At 66.3% G+C, this 18223-nt stretch overlaps 1 protein-coding gene across 1 annotated transcript in view; it reads right to left on the bottom strand.

Annotated features, from left to right (window-relative positions):
• The window catches only part of ADGRA1 (adhesion G protein-coupled receptor A1), a 36730-nt gene extending 24300 nt beyond the window's left edge, over positions 1-12430 (bottom strand). The window contains exons 1-3 of the mRNA XM_052661131.1: positions 12296-12430; positions 5199-5326; positions 4050-4173 (exon numbers count right to left, since the gene is read on the bottom strand). Of these exons, the coding sequence (XP_052517091.1) occupies positions 4050-4173; positions 5199-5326; positions 12296-12298 (255 nt within the window). The 5' untranslated portion in view covers positions 12299-12430. The remainder of the gene's footprint in view (positions 1-4049; positions 4174-5198; positions 5327-12295) is intronic.
• Positions 12431-18223: the final 5793 nt, after the last annotated feature.

The following is an 18223-nucleotide window of genomic DNA, read 5'->3' as shown; positions in this document are numbered from 1 at the left end:
GACCCTGAGCCAGCTTGGCCTCCCGCAGGGAGCTGTGGGCACGCCCCCTCCTCCTGCCCGCCCTGCCCCCCCCACCCCCAACGCCTGGTCCTAGCGGGGAGACTCCTCCTGCACGGGGGGGGGAGGGGGGGAGGGGGGTGGGTGCCATGTGATCAGCGCGGCTCAGCTCCCCCGGACCCCGCAAGAAGGGAGGGGCGGAGGCGCGGGGGGTCTCCCGGTTGCTGTGCCTCGGTGATCAGAAGCTGAAGTTCACTCCTTGCCTGTCGGAGTCGCTCGTTATTATGGAAAGAGCCCCGACGCCCCTGGCGGCTCTGCTTTAGCTAATTGGGCGTTCATTCCACACCCCATCATCGCCATCCAATTCTGTAGAATGAGGCTACCTTTGAAGTAATGACCTGACGCGTTTTGCGATGACAGGTAAAATATGGTTGTGATTGTAAGGATGTCAGTGTTTAAGGAATACAGAGATTCTCTAAACAAAGGTAACATCGCACCGTTGTAAGGATTTATCGCATGCAGAGTTCAGCTTCAACTTATGAGAAAGCCCCGTAAGGACGGGTGGGACTGTTGTGAGAACGCTGGACTGCGTTTCGGTCGCTGCCCGCGCGCGGAAGCGTCCAGGCCTTCTCTCTGCCCGGCCTGGGCCTCCTGCCTGGGCGCCGGAGCCCGCGACCCCCGCCTCTGGCCGAGGGAGGGGGCGGACCTGAGCCGCGTCCTCGGGGTGGGGCCTGGGCCGGCCCCGCCCCGCCCGTCTTCCCCGAGCGCCCGGGACGCGCCAGCCTGTGGGTGACGGGGAGGCCGAAACAGCAGGACCTCCCAGACGCCAGCCTCAGGTGGACACGTGCAGAGGTCGCCGCAGGGCCGTCACGCCGGCGTCCACACGGCCCTTGAGCCGCCCCGGCCGTGCCGGGCTTCCGCGGGGCCATGGAGCCCCCGGCGCGCGTGGTGTCGCAGCCTCCGCGCGGCGCGCGCGGCTCTGGTCCCATAACGACCACCTCTCCTCTCCAGCCCCCAGCTCTGGGCCCGAGCGCCCATCACGGCCCTGGGGCGCGTTTCCCTGAGACGCCCGCCGGGGTGGGGGCGCCGCTGGCTGTGGGGGCCGCTGTTGAGCCCAGGTGGTGGTGAGCTGGGGTTGGGCACGGTGGGCCAGGCTGGCTGCCGGCCGGGGCAAAACCGCCCTGGGGCTGATGAATCGTCCCCCGTGGCGGGGGCAGCGGGGCGCCCGGAGTCTGCAGCCCGCAGGACGGCCAGCTGTGCGGGTTCAGTCTGAGCGGGTCTGGAGGCGGGAGGTCCCAGCCCAGGACACTCACGGCTCTCCCTGCTCAGACGTCTGTCCGTCCGGTGCACGCTCTTGGGGACCGACGAGGCTGACGTTGGGAGGACAGTCCGCTCTCCTTGGGCCGCCGCTTGAACGTTCATTTCACACGGAAGCACCCTCACAGACGCCCTAGAGGGATGTTTGACCGAATGTCTGGGCACCAGGGCCAGTCAGCTTGACACTGGACAGAGCGTCACACCTTCCAGCCGACCCGGCTTTGAGCTGTGCCCCGGGGTCCCTCTCCTCCGGTGAGTGTGGGGCCCACGGTCACGGCCTCCTAGCCCTGCACCTGTCCTCTCTCCTGACTGTCCCTCCCGGTGAGCCTGGCCTGGGGGCCACGGGCCCTCTGCTGGAATCTTGCCCTCTCTGCCCCGCACCAGAGCCGACATTCATCTTCAAGTGAGCGAGTGGAGCCGCAGTTCCTTCTGGAAACGTGGACTCGGAGCTGAGGGGGGGCTGTCACCACGAGGTGACCAGCAGGACTTCTGAGGCCCTCCAGGCATGTCTGCCCCTGCCCGTGACACACTCAGGGGTCCAGCCTGCTGGCCTAGCCTGGCCGAGGCTGCCACAGGGATGCCTGGCCCCCTAACCTCCGTCTGGGCAGAAGGCTTGGGGACAGTTCCTGGGTTGGGGGCCCCCGGCCGGGCTCTTGGGACTGTAGGGGTCGTGGTGCACCTCACACCGGAGGTGCTGAGGGGTGGCGGCCCCAGGTCCCAGGGCTCCCCTCGCAGGGAAGCGTGGACATACGGGGAACAGTCCATTCTGCTGCTTCCAGACGGCTCCACGTCTCAGCAGGTGTCCAGAGGCGGACGGCAAATTCGATTTCCCGGGGCTCCCCCGGGGGTGTTTCTGCAATATCGGGAGACTTCCAGGAGCGTGTCTGCCCTGCGTGCGGTGCAGGGGTGTGCTGGTGAGTTTTCGGCCAGGCACCAGGGACAGGTGCAGAGTCGGCCTCCCGGTCGGACGGTTGGCATCCACACACGTTTGTGTAAAGCTGACCTCTCTTCTGTACTCAGGAGCCTGGGGACGCTGGAAACTGGGCCCTTACATCCTGCCGCATGGGCCTGGCACCTTGTTTGCAGGGGGAGCGTGTAGGGGCAGGAGCTCACAGACAGTTCCCCCCGAGGCAGCCCTGCCCAGTGGGAGCAGACTCTTGCCCTCTGACACCCAGGAGTTGCCAGCAGCTGCCTTTGGCGCAGAAGGACAGGTCAGTTCGTGTGGACAGAGGAGCTGAGGTCAGCAGGCACACACGGGGGCTGAGGTCAGCAGGCACACACGGGAGCCGAGGTCAGCAGGCACACACGGGAGCCGAGGTCAGCAGGCACACACGGGAGCCGAGGTCAGCAGGCACACACGGGAGCCGAGGTCAGCAGGCACACACGGGAGCCAGGGAGTTGAGCTGAAGCAGCCTCCACGGCTGTCGCCATGCTCTTGTTGAATTCACACAACCAAGGCCACAAGGGGGGGCCTGTGAGCTCGTGTGCTGGCCAGGACACTTTCTCCATGTGGTCCTGGCAGATGGACACCCACTAAATGAGTCCTTGATGAGATGCCCTGTGGTCCATGGGGAAGCCCCCACCTGGCCCCTGATGAGTGCTGGAGGTGTCTGCCCGCCGGGAGGGGACTGTACCCCCGGAGGGGACTGTCCTCCTGGAGGTGTCTTCCTGCAGGAGGGGACTGTCCCCCTGGAGGGGACTGTCCACCTGGAGGGGACTGTGCCCCTGGAGGTGTCTTCCTGCAGGAGGGGACTGTCCCCCTGGAGGGGACTGTCCACCTGGAGGGGACTGTGCCCCTGGAGGTGTCTGCCCACCAGGAAGGGACTGTGCCCCTGGAGGGGACTGTCCGCCAGGCTGAGCCGAGGCCAGGTGTAGGTGGGCTGTTGAAAGGCTGGGGGGAGAGAGCAGAGGGGCCTCGATGTCCAGCTGCACGGACCCTGGGCCTTTGTCCTTGACTCGTGGCTGACGGAGGGGCCTCTCTGGCTCTGTCAGGACCAGGGGGTACCTCATACGCGCCCTTTCTTTTTTGGCTTCGCTGCGAGGTTTGTGGGATCATTTCCCAACCAGGGATCAAACCCACAAGCTCTGCAGTGGAAGCTTTAGAGTCCTACCCACTGGACCACCAGGGAAACCCCTTTCCCCTCTTTCTAAGAAAGGCCAGGCGGAGCCACGGGGTGGGAAGAAGACCCCCCCAGGACTTCTCCCAAAGGCCCCTTATCACCCAAGAGGGCCAGACCTTCCAGTCAGTGTGAGAGCACTGGGTGCCTCGTGGGGTGGGCACCCCCAGCCCCTGGTGACCCGGCAGTGAGGGCGGGGTCTCCCTGGTGAGGAGCTGAGACCTCTGGGCCAGGACTCTCACCTGGGCTGAGGGAGCAGGCCCCGCCCCTGAACTCCTGCCCACCCATTTGCAGGAGAGGCAGGTCAAGTCCCTACTTCTGCGATCAGCCAGTTTGTTGGAAACTGACTGTCTCGTTAACATGTCACCAGGGGCTTGGAGAAAACTAGTCCAATTGGAAAATAAACTAACGTGATCAGGCGCTGAGCAGATCGGTCAGACTCACACAGGGGAGGAACTGTGATACAGACGCACTGGGTGCTAGAGTGCCCGGCAGGAGAAGCCCCTGGACAAACGCTCGTATGTCGTTTCACATTCAGGACGATCATCACAAATCTCCCCCTTGGTTGGAAAGTCGATGAACACTTCAGACCTGGCAGCAAATGAAGACAGCACTCACCGCCTGGCACAGGGTCGGGAATCTGGTGCGGTTGATGCCGCCCGCGAAGGCGGAGAAGGTCAGGGCCGCGTGGAGACAGAAGTTCAGGAGGGTGTGCCGGCCCAGGCGGCTGATCCGGATGGCGCTGCGGGGCGAGACCGCGGTTAGCAGCGTCTCCCGGGGCGGGGCGCGGGGCGGGGCGCGGGGCGGGGCGCGGGGCGGGGCGCCCTCTGCTGCACAGGCCGCGCTCTGTCCTGCCGGGACCGGGACCGGGACCGGGCTGGAGGCCTCGGGTGGACGGGGATCGGCTGGGAACAGCACGCTAGGAAGACCAGGCCGGGGGCAGATGGACAGACTTGCTGTCCACTCTAGTTTGTGGCCTCGGGTGCTTGGTGTAAAGTCACCCTGGGATGCTGGGCCTGGACGTCTCCAGTCGTCATATAAACGAGGACCTAGAGGCCCTGGGACCTCACAACTTGTCCGAGGTCCCCGGGGAAGGTGCGGGGTGGGGAGGGGAAGCCGGTCTGGCTTCCTCATTCCCCGGGTGGGGTTCTTTGCATCTGATTGAGTCTGCACCTTGGGAGAAGGCTGTGGCTGACTGACGACCCCACAGCCGTGACTGCCGCAGAGGACACTGCTTGGGGTGGTTCATGCCCAGGGCCAGCCCGGCAGGGCCCACACTAGGCTTCTCAGTCTGTGCCTGCAGCCGTGACTGCAACCACAGCTTCCCTGCAGCCTCGGTCACGCTCAGGCCTCCACCTGTGGCCCCGGCCCGCGACGTGCCCAAGCTTCTCCCCTGACCACAGTTATGCCCGTGGGCCAGGCTCTGCCCACGGCTCTGCCCATGGTCTGGCCCCTGATGGTGGCCAGGACTCCTCCTCGATTTTCCCACATCATCTTTGAGGGACGTAAAGAAACCACTGGACTCCCCTGTGGCCGGCCAGCCCAGAGCAGGGCTGCTCTGAGGGTTGTGCGGCTACTCGGACCTCCTCGGGGCTCGGGCTGTCGGGGCCCTTGGAGGAAGAGCGCGTGTCACCTGACGGGATGAGAACGTGAGGCCTGGGACGTCCGTCCCCCAGCACTCAGCCACCTGCGGCCGCCAGGGCCACCCGGGCCTGTGAGGCACCTGCCCGGGACTCCTTTCTACATGAGGACGGAGAGGGGGCTCACCTTTGGTGGACGACGTAGGTGGCGGCGGAGGCCAGCAGACACAGCAGCATGACGGCCGTGCAGGCATACACCACGGGGTGCAGGAGCTCCCCTGGGGATGGGGGCAGGGAGAGGACCGTCCTCAGATCCTGGAAAGGACATGGAGCGCACCGCGTGACTGGCGTGGCCGGGCTCTCCCAGGACCAGCGTCCGCCCTGCAAGCTCCTGGAGGCCATTCCTGCACCAGCAGACGTGCTGGGAACGTCTAGGGCAGGGGCAGGGCCCCTAACCCGGGGAGCGCTCAGGGCCGAGGTGCCCAGCACTTGGCTCAGCCGCCGGTGTCCCCGTGGGCTCTGACGGCCGCCTCCCCAGGGACAGCACCCTGCTGGGCTGGGGGTCGGCCCGCCAGGCTCCCTCCGTCCCAGGGGCGCGGGTCGCCCGGAGCCCGCTGCCGTCAGAGTCACCTGTGTGACGGCACTGCCCTGGGAGGCTCCTGTCGGGTTGCCCCCAGGTCTTTCTGTGGGCCGCACACCCACTGATGCACTGCTGGGAAGGTCTCCCAGGAGAGTCTGTGCCCAGTCTCAGTGGTCCTGCTGGGTGTGAAGCTGCCCCAGACCCTTGTGGCGCCCTGCCTCCACTGCGCATCACACGAGAGCCCTGCCATGGGCAGCAGCCCCACAGTCCAGGGGCGCTGGGCTTCAGGGACCCGGCTCAGGTCAGACACAGTCCTGGGGTGGCCCTGACCCGAAGGGGCCAGGGCCTTTGTGAGAAGGAGGATCAGCAGGAGAGGCCACAGCGGCATGGAGGGGGGGCGTCTACACGGCAGGGAGCAGCCCCGGGACGCCAGCCTCCTGGGGAGGAGGAGGAGGCGCTGTCTACACGGCAAGTAGCGGCCCCGGGATGCCAGCCTCCTGGGGAGGAGGAGGAGGCGCTGTCTACACGGCAAGTAGTGGCCCCGGGACGCCAGCCTCCTGGGGAGGAGGAGGCGCTGTCTACATGGCAGGGAGCGGCCCTGGGATGCCAGCCTCCTGGGGAGGAGGAGGAGGCGCTGTCTACATGGCAGGGAGCGGCCCCGGGACGCCAGCCTCCTAGGGAGGAGGAGGAGGCGCTGTCTACACGGCAAGTAGTGGCCCCGGGACGCCAGCCTCCTGGGCTGTGGTTTGAGCCTCCTGCTCTTGGGGCTTTGCTACAGCCCTCCGGGGAGAGCCTCTGCCCGTGGAGTGGGCGCTCTGGTGCCCACTGCCCAGGTCAAGGGCGGGGTCCGTGCTCCATGCTCTGAACCTGCTGCTCTGCTGGCACAGCTCCAGGGGATGTGCTGGGCTCTGGAGGGCACACTGGGGGCCAGGCTGAGCCTGTGGAGTACGGTCCGGCGGCCCCGTGAGACAGCCTGAGCTGCCCTGGCTGTGCCCGCAGGGCTGGTGCTCAGGGTTGGGCTCTGCCCTGCTCCCCAGACCGCAGAGTGTCCATGCTGAGGTGCCTGCCCCGGCCGAGTGGGCAGCAGAGGTGGCTGATGGAGCCTCCAGGATGCAGTGGTGGGGGACGGAGGGGCACCCCGAGAAGGCCTGGGCCTGTCCACAGTGGGAGGTAAGAAAACTGCTGTCCTCAGGCTCAGGCTGCTTGTCTCCCAATGGACATTTCTCAGCCCAGAGCACACGAGGCCTGGCCGGCCAGGGGCGAGCTCAGAGATGCCACTCTGCTCCCTGACTTTGCTCTGATGCAGACTTGGGTGAGAAGGTTTCTGTCACCGTGGCAACGGTGGATGGAATTCAGTCCCCTGGGAACAGGCACTGCATGACCTGGATGCCAAGGGGTCCTGGGCGTCTGGCTGCCCAGGGGCCCCGTGGACGAGTCAGGCAGGAACAGCGCCCGTTCCAGAGTGAGTGGGAGGCCAGGAAGGCGCCGTGCTGCTTGCAGACCCCAGGCCGGACACGCGCTGTCCACCAGCCCCAGTCCTGACCATCCACAGGCCCCGAGGGCCCCTGTCTGACGTGCACGGGCTCAGGGGAGAGGCAGGTGGGGGACACGGGCCTCAGGACGACTGGGGAGTTGGCTGTGTGTCCCAGGGACCCTGCTCCAGCACCGGGAAGGTGGTGCCCCGAGGGGCTGCGGTTAGACCCTGGCAGGACTCAGGCCGCATCCCGAGGAGCTCCTTCCGAAGGCATGGAGGCCGTTGGGCCCGTCCTGCGGCCAAGAGTCTGCACCCCGGTGACGGGGCCTCCCAACAAGGGCAGGATGGGCTCCTGGTGGAGAGCGGATGCCTCACGAGGGGTCAGCGGGGCGGATGCCAGCGCTGGGGTCTTGCTTTCGGGGTGTTGGGCTACCGCAGCCCAACCCCAGGGCCCCGCGCATCCCGAACTCTGAGTGTCTCCGCCGGGCAAGGGCGGGAAGGGGTCTGGTGCCCAGGAGTCCCGTGGTGTTTCTGCACCTGCCAGGCTCCATGGGCGCTGGCCTCCTGCCAGACACAGCTCACAGCGAATGTCGAGGAGAGACAGGTCTTCTCAGTCAAGTCCTGATACCAAAGGGTCTTTTCTTCCCGGAGTCCTCGGCTGTGACGGTTTGGCTTCAGGTCTGACGGGGCTCTGGGGGCGTCCCCAGGCCTGTGCATGAGGTTCCTCTCACGGGAGACGACGGTTTGGCTCTCCGGGGACAACCTCACCGGCTGAGGCTGCCTGACTCACCGTGGAGGCACGCTGGGGCCTGTGTTTCTGGTTTACATCCACGTGCAAGGGCCACTGCAGGTCCGGCCTGGCCCGTTCTCCCAGGGACCCAGTTGGGACCCACACCCTCACATCTCACCTGGAGCTGAAGGGCCAAGGGGGGCCAGCCTCCCCGGGGGCTCACAAGTCCCTTCCCCACCTTCTCCGGGCACCGTCACTACCCCTCAAGACTGAGGTCAGACCTCCGACTCTTGTCTAGCGGGGCAGGGACGCGGGAGTGGGGGTGGTTGAGCAAAGCAAGCCCGTGCTTCCGGGTGCAGTGTCCGCCTGACGACTGCGTCTGTGGAACGCTGGCCCAGCAGGGCTGCGATGGGGGAGCCTGTGCAGGGCCTGGACCTGTGGCGGAGAGCTCTCCTCCAGCGCACGCAAGCTGCCAGGTTCTGTCCACACAGGGAGACCCCTTTCCGCTGCGCCGAGGAAGAGCTGGGAGTGCCTCTTCCGCAGCAGGAAACTAGCTGGGAGCGTCGGTTCTGGACACAAAGGCGCTTCCTGGGCCTGACGCCCACGCGACCTTGGAGCGTGCGGGGTCACCCCACCTTCGCACCCCCTCCTTTCCATCCTCGGGCCCACTTTTGAGGCTCCATGTGGTGGTGTGGGGTCTTTGACCGCCAGCAGCAGCACCCACAGTATATGCTTCGGGAGAGACAGAGATCGGATTCCACTCGGCCTCCTGTTTCCGTTTCCTTCTCCAAATCAGACTTGTCAACAGCGCTTTCTACATTTTTAGAGGTGACATTTAAAATTCAAACTAGGTAATGCAAACGGCGATGCATTCCATATTTTAAAGTTCGCACATGTACAAGTGCCTCAGAAGAATCCACTCTGCAAACATTCCACCAGCAAAACCCTTCTGACGGTCCAGGACCTGGTCAGATGGCACCCACTGAATAAGGCCCGTGGAGGCTGTGGGGCCAGCCGTGCGCTGGGACCGGGGACCGCGGATGGAACATGGGCCTCCGGACCGAGAGGCATCCAGAGAGCCCAGGGAGGAAGGGAGGCGAAGCAACCCCGGCCTTCTTGCGAACGAGGCAGCCCACGAACTGCTGAGAGCCGCGGGCCTGCCCCAGCTCCGGGGCTAGGGCTAATGATCCCACTCACGTCTTTGCTCACAGGACAGCCAGTTGAGACCACAGTGGGGTGTGTCGAGGCCGCGGTGGGGGGTGTACAGGCAGCGTCGGGGTGTGTCAAGGCCACGGTGGGGTGTGTACAGGCCACGGCAGGGTGTGTCTTGTCCTGAGGACCTGGGCTTCGCCGCCCCGTGGCGCCCGCAGGCTGTGAGCGGCGGTCCCGGGGCAGCGGTCTGGCTCGAGTTTCCCCTTCATTTGCGTCTTATTGTGATTTTCTTGGATGTGTCCTCTCTGTTATGTTCTGCAACCACGTCAGGATGTGGAGAAAGACAAGAAGATAGGAGGATGCCGTCAGGTCAGGCATCGCCTGTCTGATCACATGAGGCGAAGTGGCCTCTCCGGGCTGTGGGTCAGACTGTCTCTGGGCGTCCATCCTGTGCGCTCAGACATCCAGGCTGGGCCCGTGGGCAGCTGGAGGCAGGCAGGACAGGCCCTTCCGCCCGAGGTCATCCTGACCCAGAGGCTCCCGGGGGCCCCTCATCTGCCAACCTGTCCCTCCTCCCCGAGGGAGTCCGGGAGCGCAGATGCACAGGGCAGGAGTCTGCCCGATCGGGGCACACGCCGTCCTGACAGGGGGATGCTCAGGGGTGTGCGGCGTCAGCTTTTGAGGGTGTGCGAGCTGGCTGCACAACGAGGAACTCTGAAGAAAATACATTGAGAACTACCACGGGCTTCCTTCCAGACCAAGGGTCACGTGTGAGAAATGGTCCCCGTGAAATGGTCCCCACCAAGGGGAACCAGCAGGGGGCGACACGCTCTGAGAGACGCAGGCAGGTGCCTCAGCTGTTGGAAGGTGAAGTACTGGCCCGAAGGGGACGGGACATGGCAGGCGGGAGGGACCCACTGGTGCTCCGGGGAGCTGCAGGCGTGGCGGGCAGCTCAGGTCAGCTGAGCCAGGGCCTGAGCCCCTCAGGTCTGGCCAAGTCTCCCCAGCCTGGATGGAGCCCCTGGATGCCCTGCGGGCCCCCTACCTCCCGCTGCCCCTCGGCTCCGGCTTCCTGGCCCCCGCCCTGCTGGTCTCTCTGGGGTTTTACTTCCATCCTTCTCGGGGGAACGTGGGTGCTCCTGTGTGGACTGGGGCCCCCGCGTGGGGTCTGGCCTTGAGGGGGCCTCTCACCCTGTCCTGGCCCCTGAGGACTGAGCAAAGGTCAACCCCGCTCAGACCCAGCGGGGCTCCACTGAGCTCCCCTTGGGCCGGGCCGGGCCAGGCGCCACCGCTGAGCGGTCCCCGAGGTGCTCGGGCCCCAGGGTCAGTGAGCTCAGCCTCCGGGCCATGCTCAAGGCCACAGGGCTGTGGGAAGCACACGTGCTAGCCCTGCCGCCCAGCCAGTCCCCAGAGACAGGTGTGCCCCGACAGCCATGCCTACAGGACCGCCGGACGCCGCACGCAGGAAGGACAGAGCACCTGGCCAGGACGGTTTTCACTCCCTTCCAGGCCTGTCACTGTGTTCCCTGGGAGACCTCGTTCTCTGCGGTTTTGGTGAGGATCACGGGGCTGCTCGAGGGGAGTGTGGACGGGGCTGTCGCAGCAGCAGCGGTGCAGGTGGCCGCTGTCAGCCTCGGCACGAGGGTCAGGGCCCTGAGGGCTGGCGATGGGGCCCGACTTGGCCCGAGGAGGCCGGGCTGTTAGGTGCAGGCCCCCTGCCCCCAGGGGTGTCCGCCGTCCCGAGGGCGCACAGGAAGCTTGCTCAGAAGGCAGCGCGGGCTCCAGCAGGCCTGCCCGAAGATGCTTAGGGCTCCGCAAGGTTCAGACGTGGCCGCGGCCTCACTCAGGGCCCAGAGTCGGGGCAGCCGACTGCCAGGGCCAGGGCCAAGCAGGTGGCTGGAGGGGGCAGCCTGGGCGCGGGGCCAGAGCCACTGGCGGCCGGCTTTCCTCCCCACAGCCCCCAGGGCCCTCGAGCAGCTGCCCCGCGGGCTCCCAGACACGTGCAGGAACATGCTCTCGCCAGACCCGGAGGCTTGGGCTTGGGTGCAGCCGCTCCTTTCAGAAACGCTCCCCAATGTGAATGTGACTTCTTAGGACTGGAACCAGTGAGCCACTAGGTCCAAGCTCTCTGGACAAGGGCGCCCCAGCTCTTTCCTCCCGTCCTAGACGCCCGCGTGGCATGGGTGGGAGCTGGGGGCAGGATGTGGATGGACTCGCCGCGAGGAAGGCGCTTGACAGGTCGGAGAGGGCCAGAGACGAAGGTGAAGACGGGCCTGATGCTGGGGCACCTGGACCGGCAGCTGTGGGGCCCCAGGGCCCACCCCCAGGCAGCTCCATCCAGCCTTTGCCGACGACGGGACCCAGATTGCAAATGAGGATCTAAACTGGAGGAGGCAGAGCTTCAAACACAGCCAGACTGAAGTCCTGACCGTGTTGGGGTGCACCCACGGGGCAACAGGTGCCTGGCTCAGAGCTGGGGGCCCGGCCGGGGGCCCCGGGACACACACCGCTGGACGCTTAAGAGGCAGGTGCCACCCGCTCCCTGCCTCTGAGCCCTCGAGATGACGCTAACCTTCAGCAAAAGGCATCGCTCTCGTTTGGACATTTCAGATCCAACCGGAAGGGAACCAACAAGAAGCTTGGACGGCCCCTGCTTGTGGAGGCTCGGGTCTGCATCTTCAGCCCAGACTTGGCGTCCGAGCCCTGGCCGTGGGGGTGCCATCCTCGGCCATCGGCATTCTCTGCACGTGCCGGCCGTTGCCCGTCACAAGCGGGCACAGTGTGTCCTTTATTGGAATCCAAACCGGCTGCGAACGCAGGGAAGGGCCCCGGGCCTGCAGGCCGAGCCCCCGCACGTCGGCCGTGCCCCCACACGCCAGGCGCGCCCCCTGTGTTGGAGAGGGGCCTCCATGCCCACTGCGTGTGCCGCTGAAGCCCACCCACGTCCCCTGCCTTGCGTTCGCCAACTTTCCGATGGGAAGGGCTGCAGTGGGAGGGAGGGCCGTGCGCAGGGCCTGGGGCCAGGAGAGGGCGGGACCCCAGCGCCCCCCCGGGGGCCCCCAAGCCTGGGGTCCAAGAGGTTTGCACAGGGGGAGGGCGAGGCCGGGGCAGGCCGCCGCCTCCCCTGACTCAGTGATTCAACATTGCAGCACGCCGCTAATTAGTATGATCTCCGCGAGCCGCCGCTGAAGAGCCGCCGCGGAGCAGCAGCCCGCGGCCCCCTCACGGCCCCGCCCCCCGGGCGCCTCGCCGCAGGACCCGGCGCCCCCCGCCCAGCGGAGCACACGGCAGCTCGCGTGCCTGCGTGTGGGGCGGGCGGGGGCCTGAGCCCCGCCGCCGTGTACTCACCATGGGCACAGCGAAGTTACTGAAGTGTGAGCAGGGGTGGAACGGCCCGGCCGCCTATGTCGCTCCCTGCTCCCCGCCAGCCTCCATGGCCGTCCGGAAGGTCAAGCTATCCCGCAGGGGCCGCGGGGCCGAGCCCTGGGCGACCGCGGCGATGGGGTGGGTGCAGGGGGGAGAGGCCGCCCCCATCTGTGAAGGCAGGGAAGGCCAGGTGGTGGGGGTCCTCCGCGCATCTCGCAACCCCTCTCCCCCCGCACCGTCCCCGGGCAGCCCCGCCTCCCGCGCAGCAGCAGCAGCGCCCCCCACAGTCTGCCCCGCTCTGGGCTTCTCTCGCCCCAGCCAGCCTGTTGGAGTGTCCGGCTCCAGGCGTCTGGGTCAGGCAGAGGCTCGGGGACGACCCGGGGCCTCAGGGGCCTTGGAGGGATGGTGCCCCCGGGAGCGCTTCCTTCTCCATATTTAAAAATCGGCCTCCGCTTGCCATCCAGCGCAGGACTCTCAGCCCAGTCTCAGGCTGCAGGAGTCACGTAGAGCATGTCTGTCAGCTCAGCCAAGAGGCTCCAACGATCCCCCACGAGCAGCCAGACCCGGGCGGGTGAAGCTTCTGCTGCCTGGATGCGGCCAGACCCTACGGGCCGGCCTCTCCCCACACAGCTCGGTTTCCCCGGTGGATGGGTTCCGTCAGCAGAACCCAAAGTTGTTCATAATCTGCGTTTGCAAGAGCAGGCACAGCCGGCCCCTGGCAGGCGCTGATGCCCCGGGGGGCGGCCTGGGGAGCGGACACTGCGGCCGGAGGGCTCCGACCTGCACCCCTCCCCAGCCATGTCCTGCTGCCTCCCGGGGGGGGGGGGGGCACCTGCGTGCAGACCCTGGAGAAACGCAGCCCAACTTCTCACCTATTTTGGCGAAACGAGCTGGAGTGGCCGCAGTCCTGTGCTTCCCGCTGGCGGAAAGGTGGGGCGCGTTCCCGGGTCTGGGGAGCCGTTGTCCATCCAGGGGCAGCGCGCCGGCTGGAGAGTGGAGTTATCAACAGATTGCAAGCCCGCAGCCCGGCCAGCCCGGCCTGCCGGGGGTGAGCCGGAGCCAGGAGCGCACGCTGGTCCCCGTTCTCAGCGGGCGGCTTCCCGAACTCCGTGCGAGGATCGCCGGCGGCCGCTGCGCCTGCCCCCGCGGGCGGGCGACGGCCGGGGACGGGCCGGTCGGAGGCAGAGCCGTAACCATGGGGACGGGGGAGGCGCTGACGCGCACGCGGCGGCTCCCTGCGGCAGCGGCGATGGTTCTTCCCAGCCAGCCCGCCGGCCCAGGCTCCGCAGAGCCGATTTAAAGAGACAACCGGCGGTTTCGTCTTCGTTGCCAACAGAAGCGGACAGCTCCCATCAAAACACCCCCGGGGGGAGGCGGGGAGCGGGGTGGGAGCTCTGTGTGTTATTCTGGCAGGAAGCCCCTGTCCCCCTAGGGCTCTGGGAACACAGATAGGAACAAGGAAATTGATTTCGGAGGAGTTTTCACAGTTCTTGTCTTAAAATATTCTCAGATCCAAAGATGGCCACAGTGAGGTCAGCCCACAGCGCATCCCAGCGTGAGTCAGCAGGTGGTCCTGCCCTGTCGGTGGGCTTCAGCTGTGCAGAAAGAGCCCCCGACCCCGACCCCAGACCCCTACCCAGTCCAGAGTCCTGGACCCTGCCCAGGGCTAGAGCTGGTGACAAGCTCCCAGAAGAAAGCTGAGCAGGTGAGGGGAGGATCACAGGGGTCCTGCCTGCAGGGTGTGGGGTGGGGGTGCCGCTGGCCAGAGGGTCTCTGAATGGGGTATTCCTACCCTCCTGTCCTTGGTCCCACCAACATCCCCAATGCTTCTGTCCCCAGGGGCCCACTGTTCCTGTTGCCCCTCCGTAACGGGTCCTGAGCTTCAGCCGAGGGACAGAGACCCCCGAGGGGTGAGGGGTCATCCGGCCGCCCAGTGGGTGCTGTCAGTGCTGACTGGAGACCCTCCTGCCCATGCCTGCCCACCTAGCATCCTGGGGTGGCTCCCTCAGGTGCTGGCGGGCACAGCGGAGGTCCCCAGGCCAGGATGATGGTCCGGGACAAGGAGGGCAGGGGGTGGCGGGAGGACCATTCTGGACTGGGGGGATGTTCTGCTCAGACTCCCCAGGGCTGAGGTGGACCCCATGGGGCGTGTGTCCACCTGCAGCTCCATCCACAGACTGTGCCGGGAAGGGGCTGATGGACACAGGTCAGCTCACTACCGCCCCTGGGCCCCCAGCCCCGAGATGACAGAAAGGTCTTGGGGCCAGGCGTCCAGGAGGCCGCCGGGGCACCGGGAGGAGGCCCGGGGCTGACCCTCTGTCCCTGGGCCCTGGCCACAGCATGGAGACCCACCCCGGCCTCGGAGCAGGGGGAGCGGAAGCAGAGCTTGCTTCCAGGCGATGCTGAAGGGACACAGAGGGTGGGGGCCGGCCTGGAGGAGCCCCTCCAAGCCCAGGCCTCAGCCCCACCCTGGGGCCCGTGGGCTTCAAGGCAAAGGCTGGTCGAGCCCAGACTCCCCAGGGGTGCAGGTGGGTGCACGGAGTGCTCTGGGGGCTCTTTGGGCAGACGGGCCTGGCTGGCTGCTAACATCCTGACCCTGCACTTGCGGCTGGACGCAGTGCAGCCGGCTCTGAACCCCAGCGTCGGCCTGGGTGAGGGCCCGGGGCTCCTCCGGATGAGGCCACCCTGGGAGCCGCGTCTGTGGGCTTTGGGCTGGGGAGCTGGGCCCCCCACTGCTGCCCCACCGTCCCTCCTCGGGATTGGGCTACCAGTGCCCTGGCACCCAAGCTGCCCACGGAGGGTCACGAGGCAGCGACGCCCCCTACCCAGCGGCCAGGCTCTGTGCTGGCCCAGGTCAGAGCGGAAGGAGAGCCAGTGCCGTGCCCACAGCAGCCACGGGCGCCTCAGGCCCTCTCCCTGACACAGTGGCCTCCGCTCAGAGGACCCAGAGGGCCCCCTGACGATGGGTCATGAGCGCGAGCTTTGTGACGGGACCTCAGGCAGCTGGGCTAGGGCTGCCTCGGGCCCCCTCGGTGCCCTGAGCGTCTCTGCCGTCCGTGAGCAGAGCCGAGGCTTCCTGGAGTTTGCAGCTGACCGTGCGTCAGGCTTGGTGGACTCTTGGGCCCTTCCAGCTTCTAATGCACCAAGACTGTCTTCTGAGCAGACACGCATCTGCTCAGGCCTCCTGCAGGCGCTGGGAGCTCACTCCTGAAACCTGCGTGGCTTCGCAGGAAAGCAAGGGTCTCTGGCAGGGCGGGCTCTGGGCTGCCTCACAGCACTGCGTGTTTGCCTCCCTTCGCGAAGGCGCGTGTCTGGCACATTCTGTGAGCTCAGGACTCCCCAGCAGGAAGATCTTCCAGTTGCCAGCAGAGCGGGCAGCCCCGACCTCCTTCCAGCAGCCCCTCAGCCCTTTATCTGGCCCCCCTGGAGAGAAAGTCACTTTTGATGAAGGGGTGACCACAGCTCTCTGTGGGGGGATAGGATGGGGTGGGAGCAGGCAGGGAGGGGAACCGAGGTGGAGGGCAGGCAGGCGGGAGGGCTGGGGCCCTGGCCCCCACGGCCAGAGGATGTCAGGAACCTGCTTATGTGAAGCCAGGAGGCAGCCTGCTGCTGCTGCTGCTCCAGACAGCCGCAGAATGGACGGGGTCACAGGTCAGCGGGGGTAGGGGTCAGCTTGAGACGGCGCCCCACCCCACCTCCCTGGGCCTGAGTTGGGCCTAGGGCCAAGGAGTCTCAGGCTGGACCTGCCTCCGGGGTGAGCGCTGAAGGGAGCCTCAGGCTGCCGGCTTCCTGGACACGGCGGTGTGGGGGCCACGTGTGGGACGGGGGTGGCGTTGGTGGCTTTTCCGGGCTGGCCCCTGAGGCTGGACGCATGGCCGACTATGTGCTCAAATCCACTGAGCCGAGTGAAAACCATGCTCCAGTTGCCGTGGCAACCAGCAATCTCCCCCAGCAGCGTCAGTTTGAATTTGTGCAGAACATTTCTAACAAAGATTTACGTCAACAAACTCACTCTGCCCTGAGGTCAAGCTGAGTCTGAGAATAAAAGCAAACGCAGTGTTCCTGTGGCTGCCCTTCCTCCCCCAAGGCTCTCAGAGCCCCCGGAGAGCCAGGCCACGCCCGGGGCGACCTCCTGCTGGCCACCAGTGACCCCGGGCAGCCTTGGGGGTTTCACGCTGAGAGCCTTGTGGGGTCCGTGTCCACGCATGCACACCCCTACAGGGCTTCGATGCGTCCAGGGATACAGGACGCCCCCCCTTCAGGGCTTTGGTGCATCAAGGGATAAAGACCCCCCCTACAGGGCTTCGGTGCGTCCAGGGATACAGGACCCCCCTCCCCCAGCAGGGCTTCAGTGCATCCAGGGATACAGGCCCCCCCCACCACGGGGCTTCAGTGCTTCCAGGGATAAAGGGCCCCCCTACAGGGCTTCGGTGAGGCCAGGGATACAGGGACCCCCTACAGGGCTTCGGTGAGGCCAGGGATACAGGGTCCCCACGGCCCGCCTGAGCCGGTCCACCTCAGGCCCCACAGGCTGCGGCCAGCGGCCCGCCTCTCTGAGCACCCCTGCTGGCAGCGAGGCCAGTCCTCCCCACCCTGAGCTCTCAGCCCCTCACCTGCCTGCGTCCTTCAGGCCCATCAGAAGGGCCCCTGAGAAGACGCCTGAAGGAAGCGGAAGGGTGAGTGGCGGTCGCTCAGTGCCGCCGATGCAGCCCGTCTCTGCTTTCCTTTCTGGCAATCCCTAGCTCACCCCATTTTTCATTTCCTTCCGCCTCTCAAATCACATCTGCTTTCCTCCTTCACAGCTTCAGACCCTCCCGGAGCCCAGACCCTCCCTCCTTCAGGAGCAGGTCCTGGAGCCTCCGTGGGGTGCTGGGTGGGGAGTGAGCTCAGCCCCCGCCGTGCTGGGGGCTCCCAAGGCGCCGTTTGCCTGGAGGATGTTCTTGGAGGAAGAACACTTCAGAGGCTGCTGGGGGCCAGGAGGCAGCTAGAGCCTGAGGATCCCCTGCTGGTTCTGCCGCACGCGGGTGGGGGGTGGTCCAGGCTGGTGTCAGGGAAGCAGCGGGCAGATTGGGCTTGCCCTTCGCTTCACAGTGAGGCTGGATGAACTGCTACTGCCCTGGGGCTCCTGGGGTCAGCCTCCCCGTCTCAGTCTGCCTCTCCTGATCCCCACTTCCTCCTGAGGCCACAGCCCCCTCGTCCAGGACGCAGCCGTTTTCCCGGTCTTGGGTTAGCCCTTCAACGGGACAGCCGTGGTGACCAGGCTCTCAGCAACACGGGAGGGGTGTGGGAGCACTGCTTGAGCACGGCCATGTGGGAAGGCCCCTCTGGAAGGTCCACGCCCTGCACTGCACCCCAGAGGCCGTGAGGACCTGCAGTTCCACCCCAGGTTGTTTGAGCTTCCCTTGCAAATTGTGAAAACAGATTTGCTAGAGACAGTCTGGAGGCAAGAACACACACCTGCCCTCTGCCCTCCAGATGCAGTCTGGGACCCACAACTCCGAGCTGTAAACCAGCCTGCGTCCACCGTCCCCTTGGGGGCCTAGGCTGGACACCCACATGATGGCCCCGGAGACACCTGGTCCCTCTACATGGGGTCGGGGTTCAACAGACACAGGGGCTCCCCCGCAATGCCTGGTGGGGAGCAGACACCAGCACGCGTTCGGGCAAGGCGGCATCCTGACCCCCCTTCCGTGGAGGCCGGCAGGGCTGACCACAGGCAGGGCAGCCAAGGGTCCACCGGGGGCACAGCTGAGCCCAGCCCTGAGCCAGCTCTGCAGGCGTGAGGAGCAGGGCAGAGGCTGTGCTCTCAGGAGGAACCTGGGTCTAGGCTCCTCTGCTCACCCCTCCTCCGGAGGGCGTCAGGGCCGCCCACGCTGACCTCAGACCCAGGGTCAGGACAGATGCAGGAGC

The sequence above is a fragment of the Budorcas taxicolor genome, chromosome 23 (assembly GCF_023091745.1).
Source record: "Budorcas taxicolor isolate Tak-1 chromosome 23, Takin1.1, whole genome shotgun sequence".
Lineage (NCBI taxonomy): Eukaryota > Metazoa > Chordata > Mammalia > Artiodactyla > Bovidae > Budorcas > Budorcas taxicolor.
The sequence above is the reverse complement of the archived record's forward strand: the minus strand, read 5'-3'. Positions and strand labels throughout refer to the sequence as shown.